The sequence below is a fragment of the Ranitomeya imitator genome, chromosome 1, assembly GCF_032444005.1.
Source record: "Ranitomeya imitator isolate aRanImi1 chromosome 1, aRanImi1.pri, whole genome shotgun sequence".
Lineage (NCBI taxonomy): Eukaryota > Metazoa > Chordata > Amphibia > Anura > Dendrobatidae > Ranitomeya > Ranitomeya imitator.
The window spans coordinates 1,198,761,427-1,198,780,984 of NC_091282.1; the positions used below are offsets into that span (position 1 = coordinate 1,198,761,427).

General features: G+C 43.8%; 1 protein-coding gene across 2 annotated transcripts in view; it reads left to right on the forward strand.

Moving 5' to 3' along the window:
• The window catches only part of LETM1 (leucine zipper and EF-hand containing transmembrane protein 1), a 29,146-nt gene extending 20,019 nt beyond the window's left edge, over positions 1–9,127 (forward strand). Inside the window, exons 12-14 of one of the 2 annotated variants that reach the window (XM_069744889.1) lie at positions 1,115–1,302; positions 1,874–2,012; positions 4,499–9,127. In XM_069744889.1, coding sequence (XP_069600990.1) covers positions 1,115–1,302; positions 1,874–2,012; positions 4,499–4,651 — 480 coding nt within the window. In that variant the 3' untranslated portion in view covers positions 4,652–9,127. Of the gene's footprint in view, positions 1–1,114; positions 1,303–1,855; positions 2,013–4,498 lie in introns of both variants that reach the window. The other variant, XM_069744888.1, reaches the window with a different exon arrangement.
• Positions 9,128–19,558: the final 10,431 nt, after the last annotated feature.

Consider the following 19,558-nt stretch of genomic DNA (forward strand, 5'->3'; position numbering starts at 1 on the left):
TCAAATATGTGTAGGTTTGATTTTTTTTTTTTTTGATTGTTTTATTTTGAATGGGTCGAAAGGGGGGTGATTTAAACTTTTATATATTTTTCAACTTTTTTCATATTTTTTTTATTTTTATTTTTTTATTTTTTTTAACTTTTGCCATGCTTCAATAGCCTCCATGGGAGACTAGAAGCTGGCATAGCCTGATCGGCTCTGCTACATAGGAGCTATCCTCAGATCGCCCCTATGTAGTAGAATTACAGGCTTGCTATGAGCGCCAACCACAGGGTGGCGCTCACAGCAGTCCGGCATCAGCAACCATAGAGGTCTCAAGGAAACATCTCGTTACTATGCTGACGCATCGCTTACCCTCAGTCATGTGACGAGGGTCAGCGATGCGCACATTTCCGGCCCGATGGCCGGAAGCGGTAGTTAAATGCCACTGTCAGCGTTTGACAGCGGCATTTAACTTGTTAATAGCGGCGGGTGAATCGCGATTCCACCCGCCGCTATTGCGCGCACATGTCAGCTGTTCAAAACAGCTGACATGTCGCGACTTTGATGTGGGCTCACTGCCGGCGCATATCGTGAAGGGGTTAATTTATTTATTTATTTTATTTTTTTTAAAGTCTGATGTCCCATGTAACTGGGGCTGGTATAGTAGGCTAGTTACAGGGATAATTCAGCCTTTTGCCTGCATAGCAGAGGTGACTTGATCTCCTAGGACCCAGCAGCTCCTGCTCTCTCCTTTATAACCAGCGATAACGTGACCACCGGGTCTGGAGGAAGAAGATCTCGTTCAGCGCTTCGTATAGAGTGAATAAGAAGGCAGAGATGGTAATAAACCATCTCTGTCTTTTATAGGAGGAGTCTGGCTGTGTCTGACAGCCGGTTCCCCACTCCCATAGTCGCACAGTCTCTCGTGTAGCTGCTGCACTGTGCAGTGACTTTTTTTTAGGCCACTGCAGTGTCTGATGAGGACCACCTGAACGTGGTATAAGGGGTTTACCCGGTGCTGCTCACTTCTGCATCCGAGGTGAGCGGTGCCGAAGATGTTACCTGTCAATCATCTAGGGTTATAAACCTCATCTGCTCCACACCTAGGTATTAAGTTGTAGCAATGTTGCAGGATTTGCAGGAAATAAAGAAGGAGCTTTCAAAGTCTGGACAAGAGATGGTGGTGGAGGAGTCGAAGGCCAGCAAGCGGCTGACAAAGAGGGTGAACCGCATGATCGGGCAGATGGACAAAATCATATCTGAGCTGGAGAACGAGGAGAAAGTGCTGGATGAAGGGAGTGCTGCTTCTCCTCCAGTTGGGTAAGTGCATGAGTCTTCTGTCTTGAGAGATTTTTGTAATAATAAAAAAAAAAAGTTTTGAAGTTTTTTTTCAAACTTTTGTTAGCTGGAGACTCGGGTTACAAAATCCTTTTTTTTATCGCGCAATGAACGCCGTAAAAATGGAACCCTAAAAACCACGGCTGAATTGTTTCCTTCACCATTTTACTAATTGAATATGGGGAAGAAAAAAACGCAAATGAAAAATATGCTTTTAAGTGTGATAATGTTTTGCCCCAACTGCATCATAATTAATCTATAGTGTTTTACCGTGGCAGGAGTGTGCCGTCTTGTGTGTGTTTTGTTTGTTTTTGTGTCTTGTATTTTATCCTCCTGTGTTCTCCTGTAGTCTTGTGTCCCGTTTCATGTCCATCGTGTTCGTGATCATACAATCACTTCCAGATCTTTTGTGAGCTGCAATCATCAGAGGTCCCCGGCTTAATCGCCTCTCCCTGCTTCCCTTTTTTCCCCCTCTTTTATTTTTTGCTCCCTCGTTTCCCTTATTTTAATGGCTATAACCGTTTGCTGTACACAGATTGTATTTCGCCTTTAGGGAGAATCTCGTCAGCATTAATGAGCTCATTAACATCATGAGGCACATCCAGAAGATCCCGGAGCAAAAACTGCTGAAATTAGCCGAGGCTTTGGATGAAAACCGGGACGGGAAAATCGACCTAGATGACGTGGCTAAGGTACGTGGTGTCCCCAGTCCTTGCGTTAGTAGAAGGTAGAGTTTATTTTACACCTGCTGCTTCTATTAAAGACGTTTTACATAGTTTTGAATTTCTACCCTATATCCATAGGATAAGTGATGACGTCCCTACCACTGAGACCCTCACCGGTCCCGAACACCGGGGCTCTGAAGAGCGCCATGTAAATGGTTCAGTGGTTGAGCATGAACACTGGGGCTCCATTTATTCTCTACGGGACCTGCAGTGATACTGACGTACGATGTTCAGGTTCGACACATTAAAAATGAATGAAGTGTAGGTGTTCATGCTCAGCCACCACTCCCTGTGGATCGGTGGTGACACAACAGGTCACAGGTTGCTAGATGGATGGCCTACATATGCTCCCATGGCCTGCAGCGTCTCCGGACTTGTCTCCCATCGAGCTCATCTGGGACGTCATTGGCCGTTATTTGCACAGGGAGCTGCCAGCAGCGGATCTTGATCATTTGTCCAAGTGCCTTCAGTGGCAGAACCTTTCTCAGGCGACCATTAATGACCTCACTGATGGCAGCCGATGATGTAAGAGTAGGGATTTCTCACTTGGCGATCTTACTCATGGATGTTGTTGAGATCCTAAAAAACACTAAGAAATGGTGACGTACCGTTGACGCCATTCCCTCGCCCCCTTCTCCTCATGCAGCAAAATGGCAGGCGCATGCGCGGTGTTCTGCCCTTTTACCTGAGATCTGACGATCGGCACCCAGCAACTGCCCAATTTTTTTTTCTATTGGTTTATTACTTTTGATCACAGTGATCAAAAGCCCAATAATTTAGTAAATATGGCAGCACTTCGGCTGTGATTCACTGTGCACCCCTGTCATCATCGCCCTAGTCTGATTTCATTTTTTTATTTTTTTTATTTTAGAATTTTTTTTTTCTTTCGTTCTTAGCTGTTAGGCTTAGGATTGGGGTTAGGATTAGGTTTAGGCTTGGGCTTAGGCTTTTTTCAAAAGTTGCAAAAAAAAAAACTGACGATATGACAACATATTCAGTATCGCGACCTAATGTTATCAAATTCTGTGTAATACCTGTGGGTTCAAAATGGTCACTGTACCCCTAGATAAAATCCTTGAGGGGTGTAGTATCCAAATGGGGTCACTTGTGGGGGGTTTCTGCCCTTTAGGCGCCTTAGGAACTCTGCGAATGCGACATCTTTAAGCCACACTTGCTAGGAGTCTACTTTTTGATGGTACCTCTTGCAAAAGTGAAAAATTGGGGCTAAATCAACATTTAGATGTGTTGTGTGTTTTTTTTTTTTTTTTCATTCTACTTTGCATTAGTTCCTGTGTAACGCCTGAAGGGTTTGAAAAAATTCCGGACAACAGTTTTGAAGAATTTGAGGGGTGCAGTTTTTAAAATGGTATCACTTTTGGGGAGTTTCCAATATATTGGCCCCTCAAAGTCGTTTGAAATCTGAATAGGACCCAAAAGGAAACAGGTTTTGTAAATTTGCTGAAAAAAATGAGAAATTGCTGCAAAACTTTTAAGGCTTCTAACATCCTAACAAAATAAATTGACGTTTTGAAAACGATTCAGGTGTAATTTTGACATATGGGAAATGATGTTTATGAATTATTTTCTACAGCATTACTAACTGGTCTAAGGATATAAAGATTGGGGGAGGAGGTGAGCTGTGACATCACCTATTGTGTATGGTGGATCCTGTGTTATCTACTGTATATAGAGGTGCTATCGGTCATTGTACAGGAGGAGGAGGTGAGCTGTGACATCACCTATTGTGTATGGTGGATCCTGTTATCTACTGTATATAGAGGTGTTATCAGTCATTGTACAGGAGGAGGAGGTGAGCTGTGATATCACCTATTGTGAATGGTGGATCCTGTATTATCTACTGTATATAGAGGTGTTATCAGTCATTGTACAGGAGCTGGAGGAGGTGAGCTGTGACATCACCTATTGTGAATGGTGGATCCTGTTATCTACTGTCTATAGAGGTGTTATCAGTCATTGTACAGGAGCTGGAGGAGGTGAGCTGTGACATCACCTATTGTGAATGGTGGATCCTGTTATCTACTATATATAGAGGTGTTATCAGTCATTGTACAGCAGGAGGTGAGCTGTGACATCACCTATTGTGTATGGTGGATCCTGTGTTATCTACTGTATATAGAGGTGTTATCAGTCATTGTACAGGAGCTGGAGGAGGTGAGCTGTGACATCACCTATTGTGAATGGAGAATCCTGTGTTATGTCACTGTACAGGAGGAGGAGGGGTTGAGCTGTGACATCACCTATAGTGAGTACAGGGTCGTGTTATCTACTGAATATTGAGGTGTTACCTGTCCTAGTAATCCTGTGATGGTAATGAAACTGCTAAACTCTAATGCACAGGACAGGAAGTAGGAGTCTAGCATGGGGCCTTGTTCCCAGTGTGAAAATTGCCATTTTTATGACTTTTTCCACATTTCCCCTCTGTCTCCTTTCAGGTCGTGGAACTAATTGACAAGGAGGACATCGACATCTCCACCAGCCAAGTTGCTGAGATCATGGAGCTTCTGCAGAAGGAGGAAAAACTGGTTGTCAAAGAGAAAGCGAAAGAAAAAGCCGAAAAGGAGCACGTGGCAGAAGTGCAGAACTAGACCTCACCGATCCATATTCTATGTACACGCACATCTCGTAATTTACCCATACCGCTGCTACCGTGTTTCTAATGCTTTTTTTCGGGTGATTTCATTGCCAAGTGAGATATTCGCGTGCACTGTCGTATGGAGTGAAATAAAGGCTTAGTGTACAGTGAGCACCATTCCAGGAGCAGCAGGCTTTGTACCACTTTAGTCAATAGAATATCCAGTGCTATTATTTTTTTCACATATATTGCACAATTATATCTATTTTTTTTTCTTAATTTATGGGATTGTAGACTTTGGGCTTCATTCTCCTTTCCATATTAAACAACCTGGTCTCCCTTGGATGTGCCATAAGCCTATCAGATACCTTCCATCTGCACCCATTGAGGGTTTTTTTTTTTATAATGCATGTGTCCTAGTTCTTTGGCTCTAAAAAGGACACCGTTTGCACAAAAAGTGACACTTTATGCTATTTTTGGCCATTCCCAGGTGAATATTTAGTCACTTGACATGTTGGGACCTATAGAGGATGTAGCAAAATGGAGAGATGTGTATGACTTGTAGAAGCTGTAGATAAATGTTGGCATCTGTATAGTCTTTACGTTATGGAATATGTAAGTAATGGCCTTGTGCTGTATGGTGGGTGACCATAGGGAAAACTAAAGGACGTTGGTAGGTACCCATGGCAGTGCCATTAGGCAAAAAGTAAAGACTGTTCATAGTCCTTTGTTGGTAGGTACCCATGGCAGTGCCCATAGGGAAAGCTAAAAGATGTTGGTAGGTACCCATGGCAGTGCCATTAGGAAAAAAGTAAAGACTGTTCATAGTCCTTTGTTGGTAGGTACCCATGGCAGTGCCTATAGGGACCGAAGTAGAGAAGTGCAACTTCATATATGTTGAGGTTCTCTACACATGATTCAGTCCTATGTAAGTAGAAAATACTTCTTCAAGGGATACCAGGCTTTTTATTATGGCCAGAAGCAGCTGGAAGATACATTTCCTACAAAACAATCCATCCATTTTGGTTTAGTTTCTGGGAGTGTAGCAGAACCTTTAAAAAGGGGGTTGTCCAGAATTAGAAAAGCATGGTGGCTTTCTAAAAAAAAAAGAAATTGCACTATCCCTATCCATAGGATGTGTCTAGAGATGAACAAAAAAGCATTTGCACTACCCCGATCCATGGCAGCCAGACCAGGGCTGCGCAAAGCTCATTGACCAGCTCTTTATTCCCGACATCCCGGGCACCTCTTGTGATTATTAGACCCCCATGATGTCACATGAGACCTAGTGACTGGGCCTTAACGGGGGGCCAAGTAATCGCAAAAGGCACCCAAAACGTATTTAATATTGCAGCAATTGCCAATGCACTTGAAACTGCAATACCAGACACAACCCATGCACAGGAGGGGCGCTGTTTTTAGTAGAAGCAGGCATCTTTTTTTTCAATTCTGGAAATCCCTTTAAGTAAATAAAGCTGCTTTCTGTGCGCGCTCTCCAAATCCTAAACCTTTAAAGGGACTCTTCATTATCGCTGCTGTTGGTTATGGGCTTTAAGCAACCAGTCATGACCTAGCGGCTATATTGAAAATGCCCTTTAATTTTTTTCTTGTATATTGGCCTTTATCTTTTATTTTTGAACCTAGTAATTTAACTTTCTGCGGCTGCCTCCCCGGTGGGGCAGAGAATGTATTATTGTGAAAATTGATATCTTTTTTTTTTTTCTGAATTGCCTTTATTCATATTCTAGGAAAAATCCTATTTATTTGAGGCCCGGTCCTGCGGTGCTTTTTTTTTTTTTTTTCTGTGGGTTTTAAGCCAGGAATGTAATATTATATTTTTTTGTAATATTATTTCTATGCATTTTAATACGGCAGCACACAAATCTTCATCTAGTCATGAGTGGATATCGTCCAATAGTTTTTATACTGATTATCATAATCTAGATCTGCGATGACTCTAATCTTCCTGTGTATGATTGTAAATAAGATAAATGGCGGGTGACGGGCGAGGAGGCGGCGGAGAGGACGGCGGCTCGTCCCGGGGGGTTCCTGTCTCTCTTACTGCTGCTTTGCTAATAAAACAATGTCTGTAGAAATGTCCGGACGAATGTTCACTGTGTATATTCTTATTTTAGAGAAATTCCAAAATCTGTGAATTCTACCCGAGAAAGACCACTAAATCTGAAGCATACTCTAAGGCAGGGGTGTCAAACTGCATCCCTCGAGGGCTGCAAAGAGGTCATGTCTTCAGGATTTCCTTGTACTGCACAGGTGATAATTTAATCACCTACACAAATAATGAGTTGGTGATTAAATTATCACCTGTGCAGTACAAGGAAATCCTGAAAACATGACCTGTTTGCAGCCCTCGAGGAATGCAGTTTGACACCCCTGCTCTAAGGTGTTATCTGAGCATGCTTGGGTGCTAACCGAGAGTCTTCGGCGTGTTGTGGCTGTCCAACAGCGGCGAGACATGCAGCCGCGGGGACTCGAACATATATTTTGAGTACACTGAAGACACTCGGTGAGCACCTTATCTGAGCATGTCCTACCCAATATTTATGGGACAATGCCTTTAACGACTTGGCGTACATAGTGGTGTCCTGCATTGTGGAGCTGATTTTGTTTGTTTACTTCTTAATATTTCTGATTCTCTTATCAATAACTCGCGGAGGCCCCAAGCAGACATCTTGGCTTTTATGTGTATCTGGAGGCGATCTAGATGATTGTGCTTAAAGACAGAGGGGACAAACCATTATATGGTCATCTATTTAAATGAGCGTTATGTAGTACCAGGTTTCTCCTGCAGTGGTCGCTGCAAGAGAAATGCGGGGCTGTCCGCCTTTTATGCCAATAGGCTTTTTGGGGAGGTAAACCACCCCTATACTTGTAAAGATGTCTACATGAAGAAACCTAGATCTTTTCTCGTACGATTTTTGCATTTTCGCATTCTCACTCGTACTCTTTCGATCGTTCGCGCTCGCTCTCGCTTTTGATCTTGCGCTCTCTCTCGCTTTCGATCGTGTGTGTGCGCTCGCTCTCTCGCTTTCGATCGTGCGCTCGCTCTCTCGCTTTCGATCGTGCGCTCTCTCGCTTTCGATCGTGCGCTCTCTCGCTTTCGATCGTGCGCTCTCTCGCTTTCGATCGTGCGCTCTCTCGCTTTCGATCGTGCGCTCTCTCGCTTTCGATCGTGCGCTCTCTCGCTTTCGATCGTGCGCTCTCTCGCTTTCGATCGTGCGCTCTCTCGCTTTCGATCGTGCGCTCTCTCGCTTTCGATCGTGCGCTCTCGCTTTCGATCGTGCGCTCTCGCTTTTCATGGCTTTTCTCCAAAAACCACATTGCAGCGCAGCCCCCATAGTCATCATTAGAGCTGATCTGCAATACTAAGATTGACCCATGGACCAGTGATGCGATCTACGAAAAGAAAATCGACAAATTTGTGATCTTGTCGGGAAAACCCCCCCCCCTGCAGTTCTATTCCCATCTGACTACACAAGGTTTGTTTTGTAGTCTGTTGCCATGGAGACACTTGTCTGACTTCACAAGGTTTGCTTGTTGTTTGTCGCCATGGAGAAGCTGAAAGATGCAAAACAAAATTTATTTTATTGAAGATTTACTTTTTTGTAATTTTGAAGCGATGGAACAATAAATAAAGACTTGTCCTGATGATATGGAAGTTCTGTAAAATAAATCTGCTTTACTGTATACTACTAATTTTTGCACAATACACTTGCAATAAATAACATTTTCTTCTATGTTCTTTGGCAGTAATGTAAGGATTTTTACTCTACAATGAGGCCAGTTATGTAGTTATTATTTTTATTTTTTAAAGATCAAATATATATAGTATCTACAACTCCCATCATGCACCAGTTTCACAAAGGTTAACTGCGTAAAGTTGGTAGTTTAGGCCAGACACCTTTTATTATCCATGCGCTGGGTTGGTGATAGATGCCAGATCGGTGGGGGTCTTGTGCGAAGACCCCCACTTGTTATCACCCTCTACCCTAACTTCCGACCAGATTAAGGCAAAAAAATGATCAGTGACCATAGACGGGGTGTGGGGGATTGGGTGAAATATATTTAAAGGGGTTGTCCAGCGCTGTTTGCTTACAGATTGTGAGGTGATCTGGGCTGATGACCTCCCATCTGCACATACCCGCGGGGGCACATACATGATTGTGACATCCCCTTTAAACCACTTGTGCCTATTAGCCGCCTGCTCGTGTGGTCCCCAAAGCTTCGCTAGAAAGTACGATGATTGGCCAATGGCATAGGGGGTGAGGGCGAGTGCTTCTGATTGACACTGGGCCACTCAACCCTGTGGGTCCTGCATGAGTCGTTGATCAGTCTTCACTCCACAAACATCCACCGACCAGGAAACTGTATTTGCACTGATCATACATTTTTTTTTGTTTTGTTTTTTTTTTGTAAAATGAGATTTAATCTTTGGTGTATGACTTTAAATTAAACTTGTTTTTGCCTTTCATCTGTTGATGTTTTTATGTCTTTTATTTTGATGTGCTGAATGTATTAATATTTACATTTAAAGGGATTTTTCCGGTCATTTGATATTGATGACATATCCACAGGGGTCTGAGATCCGGCACCCGTAATCGGGTGGGATTAGCTGCAGCAGACGGATGTAAACCTTGAACAGAGCTTCGCTGTGCAGCACTGATCAATGTGTGTAAGCGGTTGCTGATTGAGGGTCCCTGAGCATCGGACCCCCCACTGATCTTGATCTATCCTGTGGGTGTTGTATTAATATCTTGGGAAGGGGCCCTCACATGTGGGGGGGATCAGGAGCGGAGTTCCCTCCACACGCGGCAGATACTGGTTCTGTTACATCAAACATCTGTCTCTTTTAACAGTGAGTTCCATCTGTGGATGTTAACCATTTTAATTTCTGACAGCAGCACTGAAAAGGAACTTCCATCCTTCCTCCCTCAACATGATTGATGGGTTAATAAGACAGCCGGGGGTCTATAGAAACCCCCCCCCCCAACTCTTACCAATAGGATACTGAGATTTTCACAATATACTGCAATGTTACAGTATCGCAGTATATAGTGTAAGCAATCATACGATCACAGGTGCACGTTCCCTTAAGGGGACTAAACATTTGAGTAGTTTAAAATAAAAAAAATATACACACTGCTCAAAAAAAATAAAGGGAACACTTAAACAACAGAATCTAACTCCAAGTAAATCAAACTTCTGTGAAGTCAAACTGTCCACTTAGGAAGCAACACTGATTGACAATCAATTTCACATCCTGTTGTGCAAATGGAATAGACAACAGATGGAAATTATTGGCAATTATCAAGACACACTCAATAAAGCAGTGGTTCTGCAGGTGGGGACCACAGACCACATCTCAGTACCAATGCTTCCTGGCTGATGTTTTGGTCACTTTTGAATGTTGGTTGTGCTTTCACACTCGTGGTAGCATGAAACCGATTCTACAACCCACACAAGTGGCTCAGATAGTGCAGCTTATCCAGGATGGCACATCAATGCGAGCTGTGGCAAGAAGGTTTGCTTTGTCTGTCAGCGTAGTGTCCAGAGGCTGGAGGCGATACCAGGAGACGTGGAGGGGGCCATAGGAGGGCAACAACCCAGCAGCAGGACCGCTACCTCGGCTTATGTGCAAGAAGGAACAGGAGGAGCACTGCCAGAGCCCTGCAAAATGACCTCCAGCAGGCCACAAATGTGCATGTGTCTGCACAGTTAGAACTGACTCCATGAGGATGGTCTGAGTGCCCAACGTCCACAGATGGGGGTTGTGCTCACAGCCCAACACCGTGCAGGATGCTTGGCATTTGCCACAGAACACCAGGATTGGCAAATTCACCACTGGCGCCCTGTGCTCTTCACAGATGAAAGCAGGTTCACACTGAGCACATGTGACAGACGTGACAGAGTCTGGAGACACTGGAGAGTGATCTGCTGCCTGCAACATCCTTCAGCATGACCGGTTTGGCAGTGGGTCAGTAATGGTGTGGGGTGGCATTTCTATGGAGGGCCGCACAGCCCTCTATGTGCTCACCAGAGGTAGCCTGACTGCCATTAGGTACTGAGATGAGGTCCTCAGACCCCTTGTGAGACCATATGCTGGTGTGGTTGGCCCTGAGTTCCTCCTAATGCAGGACAATGGCAGACCTCATGTGGCTGGAGTGTGTCAGCTGTTCCTGCAAGATGAAGGCATTGAAGCTATGGACTGGCCCGCCCGTTCCCCAGACCTGAATCCAATTGAACACATCTGGGACATCATGTCTCGGGACATCATGTCTCGCACCATCCACCAACGTCACGTTGCACCACAGACTGTCCTGGAGTTGGCAGGTGCTTTACTCCAGGTCTGGGAGGAGATCCCTCAGGAGACCATCCGCCTCCTCATCAGGAGCATGCCCAGGCGTTGTAGGGAGGTTATACAGGCACGTAGAGGCCACACACCGTACTGAGCATCATTTCCTTGTCATGAGGCATTTCCACTGAAGGTGGATCAGCCTGTAACTTCATTTTCCACTTTGATTTTGAGCATCATTTCAATTCCGTGGGATATTAGTTGTGATTTACGTTGATCATTTTTAGGGTTTATTGTTCTCAACACATTCCACTATGTAATGAATAAAGATTTACAACTGGAATATTTCATTGAGTGATATCTTGGATGTGAGATTTTAGTGTTCCTTAAATTTCCATTTTATCTTTTTTATTTTGAAAAGCAGAAAAATATAAAAAATATTCCTGGAATAAGTCAAATATTATTTTACGGTGTGCTTCCATCTTGTAGACCCTATAGTTCATGCAAATTATTATTTTTGTATTATTTGTACTACCAACAGCAAACACTAGATGGCGCTCCAAGACTGAAACACCAGCAGATCCTGCACTGTACCTGTTCACATTGTCCTGTACTTGTTCATTGCTGAGGACTAGGGTTGAGCGAAACGGGTCGAACATTTTCAAAAGTCGCCGACTTTTGGCTAAGTCGGGGTTTCATGAAACCCGATCCGACCCCTGTGCGGGGTCGGCCATGCGGTACGCGACTTTCGCGCCAAAGTCGCGTTTCAATGACGCGAAAAGCGCCATTTCTCAGCCAATGAAGGTAAACGCAGAGTGTGGGCAGCGTGATGACATAGGTCCTGGTCCCCACCATCTTAGAGAAGGGCATTGCAGTGATTGGCTTGCTGTCTGCGACGTCACAGGGGCTATAAAGAGGCGTTCCCGCCGACCGCCATCTTACTGCTGCTGATCTGAGCCTAGGGAGAGGTTGCTGCCGCTTTGTCAGAAGCAGGGATAGCGTTAGGCAGGGTCCATTAACCACCAAACCGCTTGTGCTGCAGCGATTTGCACTGTCCAACACCACCCTCGGTGTGCAGGGACAGTGGAAGTTTTTTTTTTTTTTTTTTTTCCCCTCAGCGCTGTAGCTCATTGGGCTGCCCTAGAAGGCTCCCTGATAGCTGCATTGCTGTGTGTACGCCGCTGTGCAAACCAACTGCTTTTTTCAAAGCACAAATCCTCTTGTTCCTTCCTTTCTGCACAGCTATCTTTTTTGTTTGTCCACACTTTTTATTTCATTTGTGCATCAGTCCACTCCTTATTGCTGCCTACCATACCTGGCTGAGATTACTGCAGGCAGGGAGATAGTAGCTGCCTGCCATACCTGGCTGAGATTACTGCAGGCAGGGAGATAGTAATTGTAGGACATTCCCTGTTTTTTTTTTTTTTTTTTTTTTTTGGTGGGAGATTAAGATTGGCAATTTGGCATTTCTGCTAGAGTGCCATCCCTGTGTGTGCCATCTCTCTCACATAGTGGGCCATAGAAAGCCTTTTCATTTTTCTGTATTTTTTTTTGTGGGGTGTATAAATTCTCCCTGATAAAAATACAGTGGGAGATTAATATTGGCCTTTGGGCTTGTGTGCCAGTCCTGAGTGTGCCATCTCTCTCACAAATAGTGGGCCATAGAAAGCCTATTTTATTTTTTTTGGGGTTTTATAAATTCTCCCTGAAAAAAAGGGAGATTAATATTGGCCTCTGGGCTTGTGTGCCAGTCCTGAGCGTGCCATCTGTGCCAGCCCTGAGCGTGCCATCTCTCTCACAAATAGTGGGCCATAGAAAGCCTATTTATTTTTTTTTTTGGTTTTATAAATTCTCCCTGAAAAAAAGGGAGATTAATATTGGCCTCTGGGCTTGTGTGCCAGTCCTGAGCGTGCCATCTGTGCCAGCCCTGAGCGTGCCATCTCTCTCACAAATAGTGGGCCATAGAAAGCCTATTTAATTTTTTTTTTTGTTTTATAAATTTTCCCTGAAAAAAGGGAGATTAATATTGGCCTCTGGGCTTGTGTGCCAGTTGTGAGCGTGCCATCTGTGCCAGTCCTGAGCGTGCCATCTCTCTCACAAATAGTGGGCCATAGAAAGCCTATTTAAATTTTTTTTTGGTTTTATAAATTCTCCCAGAAAAAAAGGGAGATTAATATTGGCCTCTGGGCTTCTGTGCCAGTCCTGAGCGTGCCATCTGTGCCAGTCCTGAGCGTCCCATCTCTCTCACAAATAGTGGGCCATAGAAAGCCTATTTTATTTTTTTTGGGGGTTTTATAATTTCTCCCTGAAAAAAAGGGAGATTAATATTGGCCTCTGGGCTTGTGTGCCAGTCCTGAGCGTGCCATCTGTGCCAGCCCTGAGCGTGCCATCTCTCTCACAAATAGTGTGCCATAGAAAGCCTATTTATTTTTTTGTTTTGTTTTATAAATTTTCCCTGAAAAAAGGGAGATTAATATTGGCCTCTGGGCTTGTGTGCCAGTTGTGAGCGTGCCATCTGTGCCAGTCCTGAGCGTGCCATCTCTCTCACAAATAGTGGGCCATAGAAAGCCTATTTAAATATTTTTTTGGTTTTATAAATTCTCCCAGAAAAAAAGGGAGATTAATATTGGCCTCTGGGCTTCTGTGCCAGTCCTGAGCGTGCCATCTGTGCCAGTCCTGAGCGTCCCATCTCTCTCACAAATAGTGGGCCATAGAAAGCCTATTTTATTTTTTTTTTGGGTTTTAGAAATTCTCCCTGGAAAAAAAAAGGGAGATTAATATTGCCCTTTGGGCTTGTGTGCCAGTACTAAGCGTTCCATCTCTCTCTCTCTCTCTCTCAGTCAGTGGGCCATAGAACGCCTATTTTTGGTTTTATTTGTTTTATAAATTCTCCCTGAAAAAATCATTTTATTTTATTTGGTTTCTAAATTCTTCCTGATAAAATCTTTTTTTTTTTATTATTTTTTTTTCTAAAGTCTCCCTGAAAAAAAAAAAAAAAAACAGTGGGAGATTAATATTGGCCTTTCTGCTTGTGTGCCAGTCTTGACTCCTGGGTGTGCCATCTCTCTCTCTCTCTCTCTCTCTCTCTCTCTCTCTCCAATTGTGGTCCATAGAAAGCCTATATTTTTTTTCCTTGATTTGGGTTCTAAAATCTACCAGAGAAAATAACTACATCAATCATTGGTAGAAAAATATTGGCCTCTGGGTTTGTGTGCCACTCCTGACTCCTGTGTGCGTCATCTCTCAGTCAGTGGGCCATAGAACGCCTATTTTTGTTTTTATTTGTTTTATAAATTCTCCCTGAAAAAATCATTTTATTTTATTTGGTTTCTAAATTCTTCCTGATAAAATCATATTTTTTTTATTATTTTTTTTTCTAAAGTCTCCCTGAAAAAAAAAAAAAAAAACAGTGGGAGATTAATATTGGCCTTTCTGCTTGTGTGCCAGTCTTGACTCCTGGGTGCGTCATCTCTCAGTCAGTGGGCCATAGAACGCCTATTTTTGGTTTTATTTGTTTTCTAAATTCTCCCTGAAAAAATCATTTTATTTTATTTGGTTTCTAAATTCTTCCTGATAAAATCACATTTTTTTTATTATTTTTTTTTCTAAAGTCTCCCTGAAAAAAAAAAAAAAAACAGTGGGAGATTAATATTGGCCTTTCTGCTTGTGTGCCAGTCTTGACTCCTGGGTGCGTCATCTCTCAGTCAGTGGGCCATAGAACGCCTATTTTTGGTTTTATTTGTTTTCTAAATTCTCCCTGAAAAAATCATTTTATTTTATTTGGTTTCTAAATTCTTCCTGATAAAATCACATTTTTTTTATTTTTTTTTTTTCTCAAGTCTCCCTGAAAAAAAAAAAAAAAAACAGTGGGAGATTAATATTGGCCTTTCTGCTTGTGTGCCAGTCTTGACTCCTGGGTGCGTCATCTCTCAGTCAGTGGGCCATAGAACGCCTATTTTTGGTTTTATTTGTTTTCTAAATTCTCCCTGAAAAAATCATTTTATTTTATTTGGTTTCTAAATTCTTCCTGATAAAATCACATTTTTTTTATTATTTTTTTTTCTAAAGTCTCCCTGAAAAAAAAAAAAAAAAACAGTGGGAGATTAATATTGGCCTTTCTGCTTGTGTGCCAGTCTTGACTCCTGGGTGCGTCATCTCTCAGTCAGTGGGCCATAGAACGCCTATTTTTGGTTTTATTTGTTTTCTAAATTCTCCCTGAAAAAATCATTTTATTTTATTTGGTTTCTAAATTCTTCCTGATAAAATCATATTTTTTTTATTATTTTTTTTTCTAAAGTCTCCCTGAAAAAAAAAAAAAAAAACAGTGGGAGATTAATATTGGCCTTTCTGCTTGTGTGCCAGTCTTGACTCCTGGGTGTGCCATCTCTCTCTCTCTCTCTCTCTCTCTCTCTCTCTCTCTCCAATTGTGGTCCATAGAAAGCCTATATTTTTTTTCCTTGATTTGGGTTCTAAAATCTACCAGAGAAAATAACTACATCAATCATTGGTAGAAAAATATTGGCCTCTGGGTTTGTGTGCCACTCCTGACTCCTGTGTGCGTCATTTCTCAGTCAGTGGGCCATAGAACGCCTATTTTTGTTTTTATTTGTTTTATAAATTCTCCCTGAAAAAATCATTTTATTTTATTTGGTTTCTAAATTCTTCCTGATAAAATAATATTTTTTTTATTATTTTTTTTTCTAAAGTCTCCCTGAAAAAAAAAAAAAAAAAACAACCAAAAAAAACAGTGGGAGATTAATATTGGCCTTTCTGCTTGTGTGCCAGTCTTGACTCCTGGGTGTGCCATCTCTCTCTCTCTCTCTCTCTCTCTCTCTCTCTCTCTCTCTCCAATTGTGGTCCATAGAAAGCCTATATTTTTTTTCCTTGATTTGGGTTCTAAAATCTACCAGAGAAAATAACTACATCAATCATTGGTAGAAAAATATTGGCCTCTGGGTTTGTGTGCCACTCCTGACTCCTGTGTGCGTCATTTCTCAGTCAGTGGGCCATAGAACGCCTATTTTTGTTTTTATTTGTTTTATAAATTCTCCCTGAAAAAATCATTTTATTTTATTTGGTTTCTAAATTCTTCCTGATAAAATCATATTTTTTTTATTATTTTTTTTTCTAAAGTCTCCCTGAAAAAAAAAAAAAACAAAAAACAAAAAAAACAGTGGGAGATTAATATTGGCCTTTCTGCTTGTGTGCCAGTCTTGACTCCTGGGTGTGCCATCTCTCTCTCTCTCTCTCTCTCTCTCTCTCTCTCCAATTGTGGTCCATAGAAAGCCTACATTTTTTTTCCTTGATTTGGGTTCCAAAATCTACCAGAGAAAATAACTCCATCAATCATTGGTAGAAAAATATTGGCCTCTGGGCTTGTGTGCCACTCCTGATTCCTGTGTGCGTCATCTCTCACTCAGTGGCCCATAGAAAGCATATAGTTTGTTACATTTGTTTTCTAAATTCTCCCTGCAAAAATCTTTTTTTTTTTTTTTGGGGGGTTTCTAAAGTGTTCCTGAAAAAAATAAAAATAAAAAAAAAATAATAGTGTGACATTAATATTAACATTTGTGCTTCAGTGACAGTCCTGCGTGTGGGGCATCTCTCTAATTTGCAGCCACCCAAAAAAGAGTGTGTAACATTGGGCCTGATTTTCGCTGTGGTCTCACCAACCTGTAAAGGGGTAGCTAAATCATACTGAAGTTATAGCTCACCGTGTAAGTTGTGTGACTGCAACAAATAACGTTAGTTTGGTTACGTTTTTAAATCAATGAGGAAGTCTAGTGGAAGAGGTCGTGGCCGGGGGCGTTCATTGTCAGCTGGTAATGAGGGTAGTGGTAGTGGTGGAGCATCAGGTGGTCGTGGGGGAAAAAATATTGCACCTAAGTCTGGAGCTGTGGAGCCAGGTTCGTCGTCCGGCTACACAAGGCCTCGAACGCTCCCTTTTCTGGGATTAGGAAAACCGCTTTTAAAGCCGGAGCAGCAAGAGCAAGTTTTGGCTTATCTTGCTGACTCAGCCTCTAGCTCTTTTGCCTCATCTCGTGAAACTGGTAAAAGTAAAAGCAGCGCGTCGTTAGTGGATGTTCACGGTCAGGGACAAGTCACTTCCTTGTCCTCTTCAGCAAAAACAACAACAGAGAAGAATGCAGCAGGCGACACAACGGGTTACTCCATGGAGCTCTTTACACATACCGTCCCTGGCTTAGAAAGTGAAGCAGTTAACAGTCCATGCCCATTACAAATTGAATCTGACATGGAGTGCACTGACGCACAGCCACAGCCAGACTACTATGCTGGTCCTTTGACTCAGACCACAACATTGCCCTCGCAGGGTGCTGATCAAGAATCAGACCCTGATGAGACTATGTTGCCCCATCACGAACGCTATACCACCGAACGACACGGTGACACAGACGAAGTTGCGCAGGAGGTACAAGAAGAGTTATTAGATGACCCAGTTCTTGACCCCGATTGGCAGCCATTGGGGGAACAGGGTGCAGGCGGCAGCAGTTCTGAAGCAGAGGAGGAGGAGGGGCCGCAGCAGGCATCAACATCGCCACAGGTTCCATCTGCCGGGCCCGTATCTTGCCCAAAACGCGTGGCAAAGCCAAAACCTGGTGGAGGACAGCGTGGCCATCCGGTTAAAGCTCAGTCTGCAATGCCTGAAAAGGTATCCGATGCTAGAAAGAGTGCAGTCTGGCATTTTTTTAAACAACATCCAATTGATCAGCGCAAAGTCATCTGTCAAAAATGTTCTACTTCCTTAAGCAGAGGTCAGAATCTGAAAAGTCTCAATACTAGTTGCATGCATAGACATTTAACCACCATGCATTTGAAAGCTTGGACTAACTACCAAACGTCCCTTAAGGTTGTTGCACCCTCGGCCAATGAAGCTAGTCATCAACGCAACATCCCTTCCGGCAGTGTAGGACCACCATTTAGCGCACCACCTGCTGTATCTGTGCAGGTATCTTTGCCAGGCCAAAGCAGTCAGGGTCAGGGAATCACCAGTTTCGTAGTAGGAAACACTGCATCTAGGGCACCGGCGGCAACAATACCATCTCCCACCGTCTCTCAGTCTGCCATGTCCACCGGCACCCCCGCTAGTTCCACGATCTCCAGCTCTCCAGTCCAGCTCACCCTACATGAGACTATGGTTAGAAAAAGGAAATACTTAGCCTCGCATCCGCGTACACAGGGTTTGAACGCCCACATAGCTAGACTAATCTCGTTAGAGATGATGCCCTACCGGTTAGTTGAAAGCGAAGCTTTCAAAGACCTGATGGACTACGCTGTACCACGCTACGAGCTACCCAGTCGACACTTTTTTTCCAGAAAAGCCATCCCAGCCCTCCACCAGCATGTTAAAGAGCGCATCGTCCATGCACTCAGGCAATCTGTGAGCACAAAGGTGCACCTGACAACAGATGCATGGACCAGTAGGCATGGCCAGGGACGTTACGTGTCCATCACGGCACACTGGGTAAATGTGGTGGATTCAGGGTCCACAGGGGACAGCAAGTTTGGGACAGTTCTGCCTAGCCCACGGTCTAGTAAACAGTTGTCTGTAGCCGTTCGCACCCCCTCCTCCTCCTCCTCCTCCTCCTCGTCCTCCTGCAGAAGCAAGAGCTCGTCCACAGACCGCAGTCGCACAAACACTCCATCCGCACCTGCCACTGTTGCACACCAGGTCTCCCATTATGGGGCAGCTACTGGCATACGTCAGCAGGCTGTATTGGCTATGAAGTGTTTGGGCGACAATAGACACACCGCGGAAGTTCTGTCCGAGTTCTTGCAGCAAGAAACGCAGTCGTGGCTGGGCACTGTAGATCTTGAGGCAGGCAAGGTAGTGAGTGATAACGGAAGGAATTTCATGGCTGCCATCTCCCTTTCCCAACTGAAACACATTCCTTGCCTGGCTCACACCTTAAACCTGGTGGTGCAGTGCTTCCTGAAAAGTTATCCGGGGTTATCCGACCTGCTCCTCAAAGTGCGTGGACTTTGCGCACATATCCGCCGTTCGCCTGTACACTCCAGCCGTATGCAGACCTATCAGCGTTCTTTGAACCTTCCCCAGCATCGCCTAATCATAGACGTTGCAACAAGGTGGAACTCAACACTGCACATGCTTCAGAGACTGTGCGAACAGAGGCGGGCTGTTATGTTTTTGTGGGAGGATACACATACACGGGCAGGCAGTAGGATGGCAGACATGGAGTTGTCAGGTGTGCAGTGGTCGAAGATTCAAGACATGTGTCAAGTCCTTCAGTGTTTTGAGGAATGCACACGGCTGGTTAGTGCAGACAACGCCATAATAAGCATGAGCATCCCCCTAATGCGTCTGCTGATGCAAAGTTTGACGCACATAAAGGATCAGGCGTCTGCACCAGAGGAAGAGGAAAGCCTTGATGACAGTCAGCGATTGTCTGGTCAGGGCAGTGTACATGACGAGGTACCGGGCGAAGAGGAGGTGGAGGATGAGGAGGATGATGGGGATGAGTATATTTTTAATGAGGAAGCTTTCCCGGGGGCACGGGAAATTGGTGGCGTGGCAAGGCCGGGTTCTGGTTTTTTGAGGGACACAAGTGACGTAGATTTGCCTGCAACTGC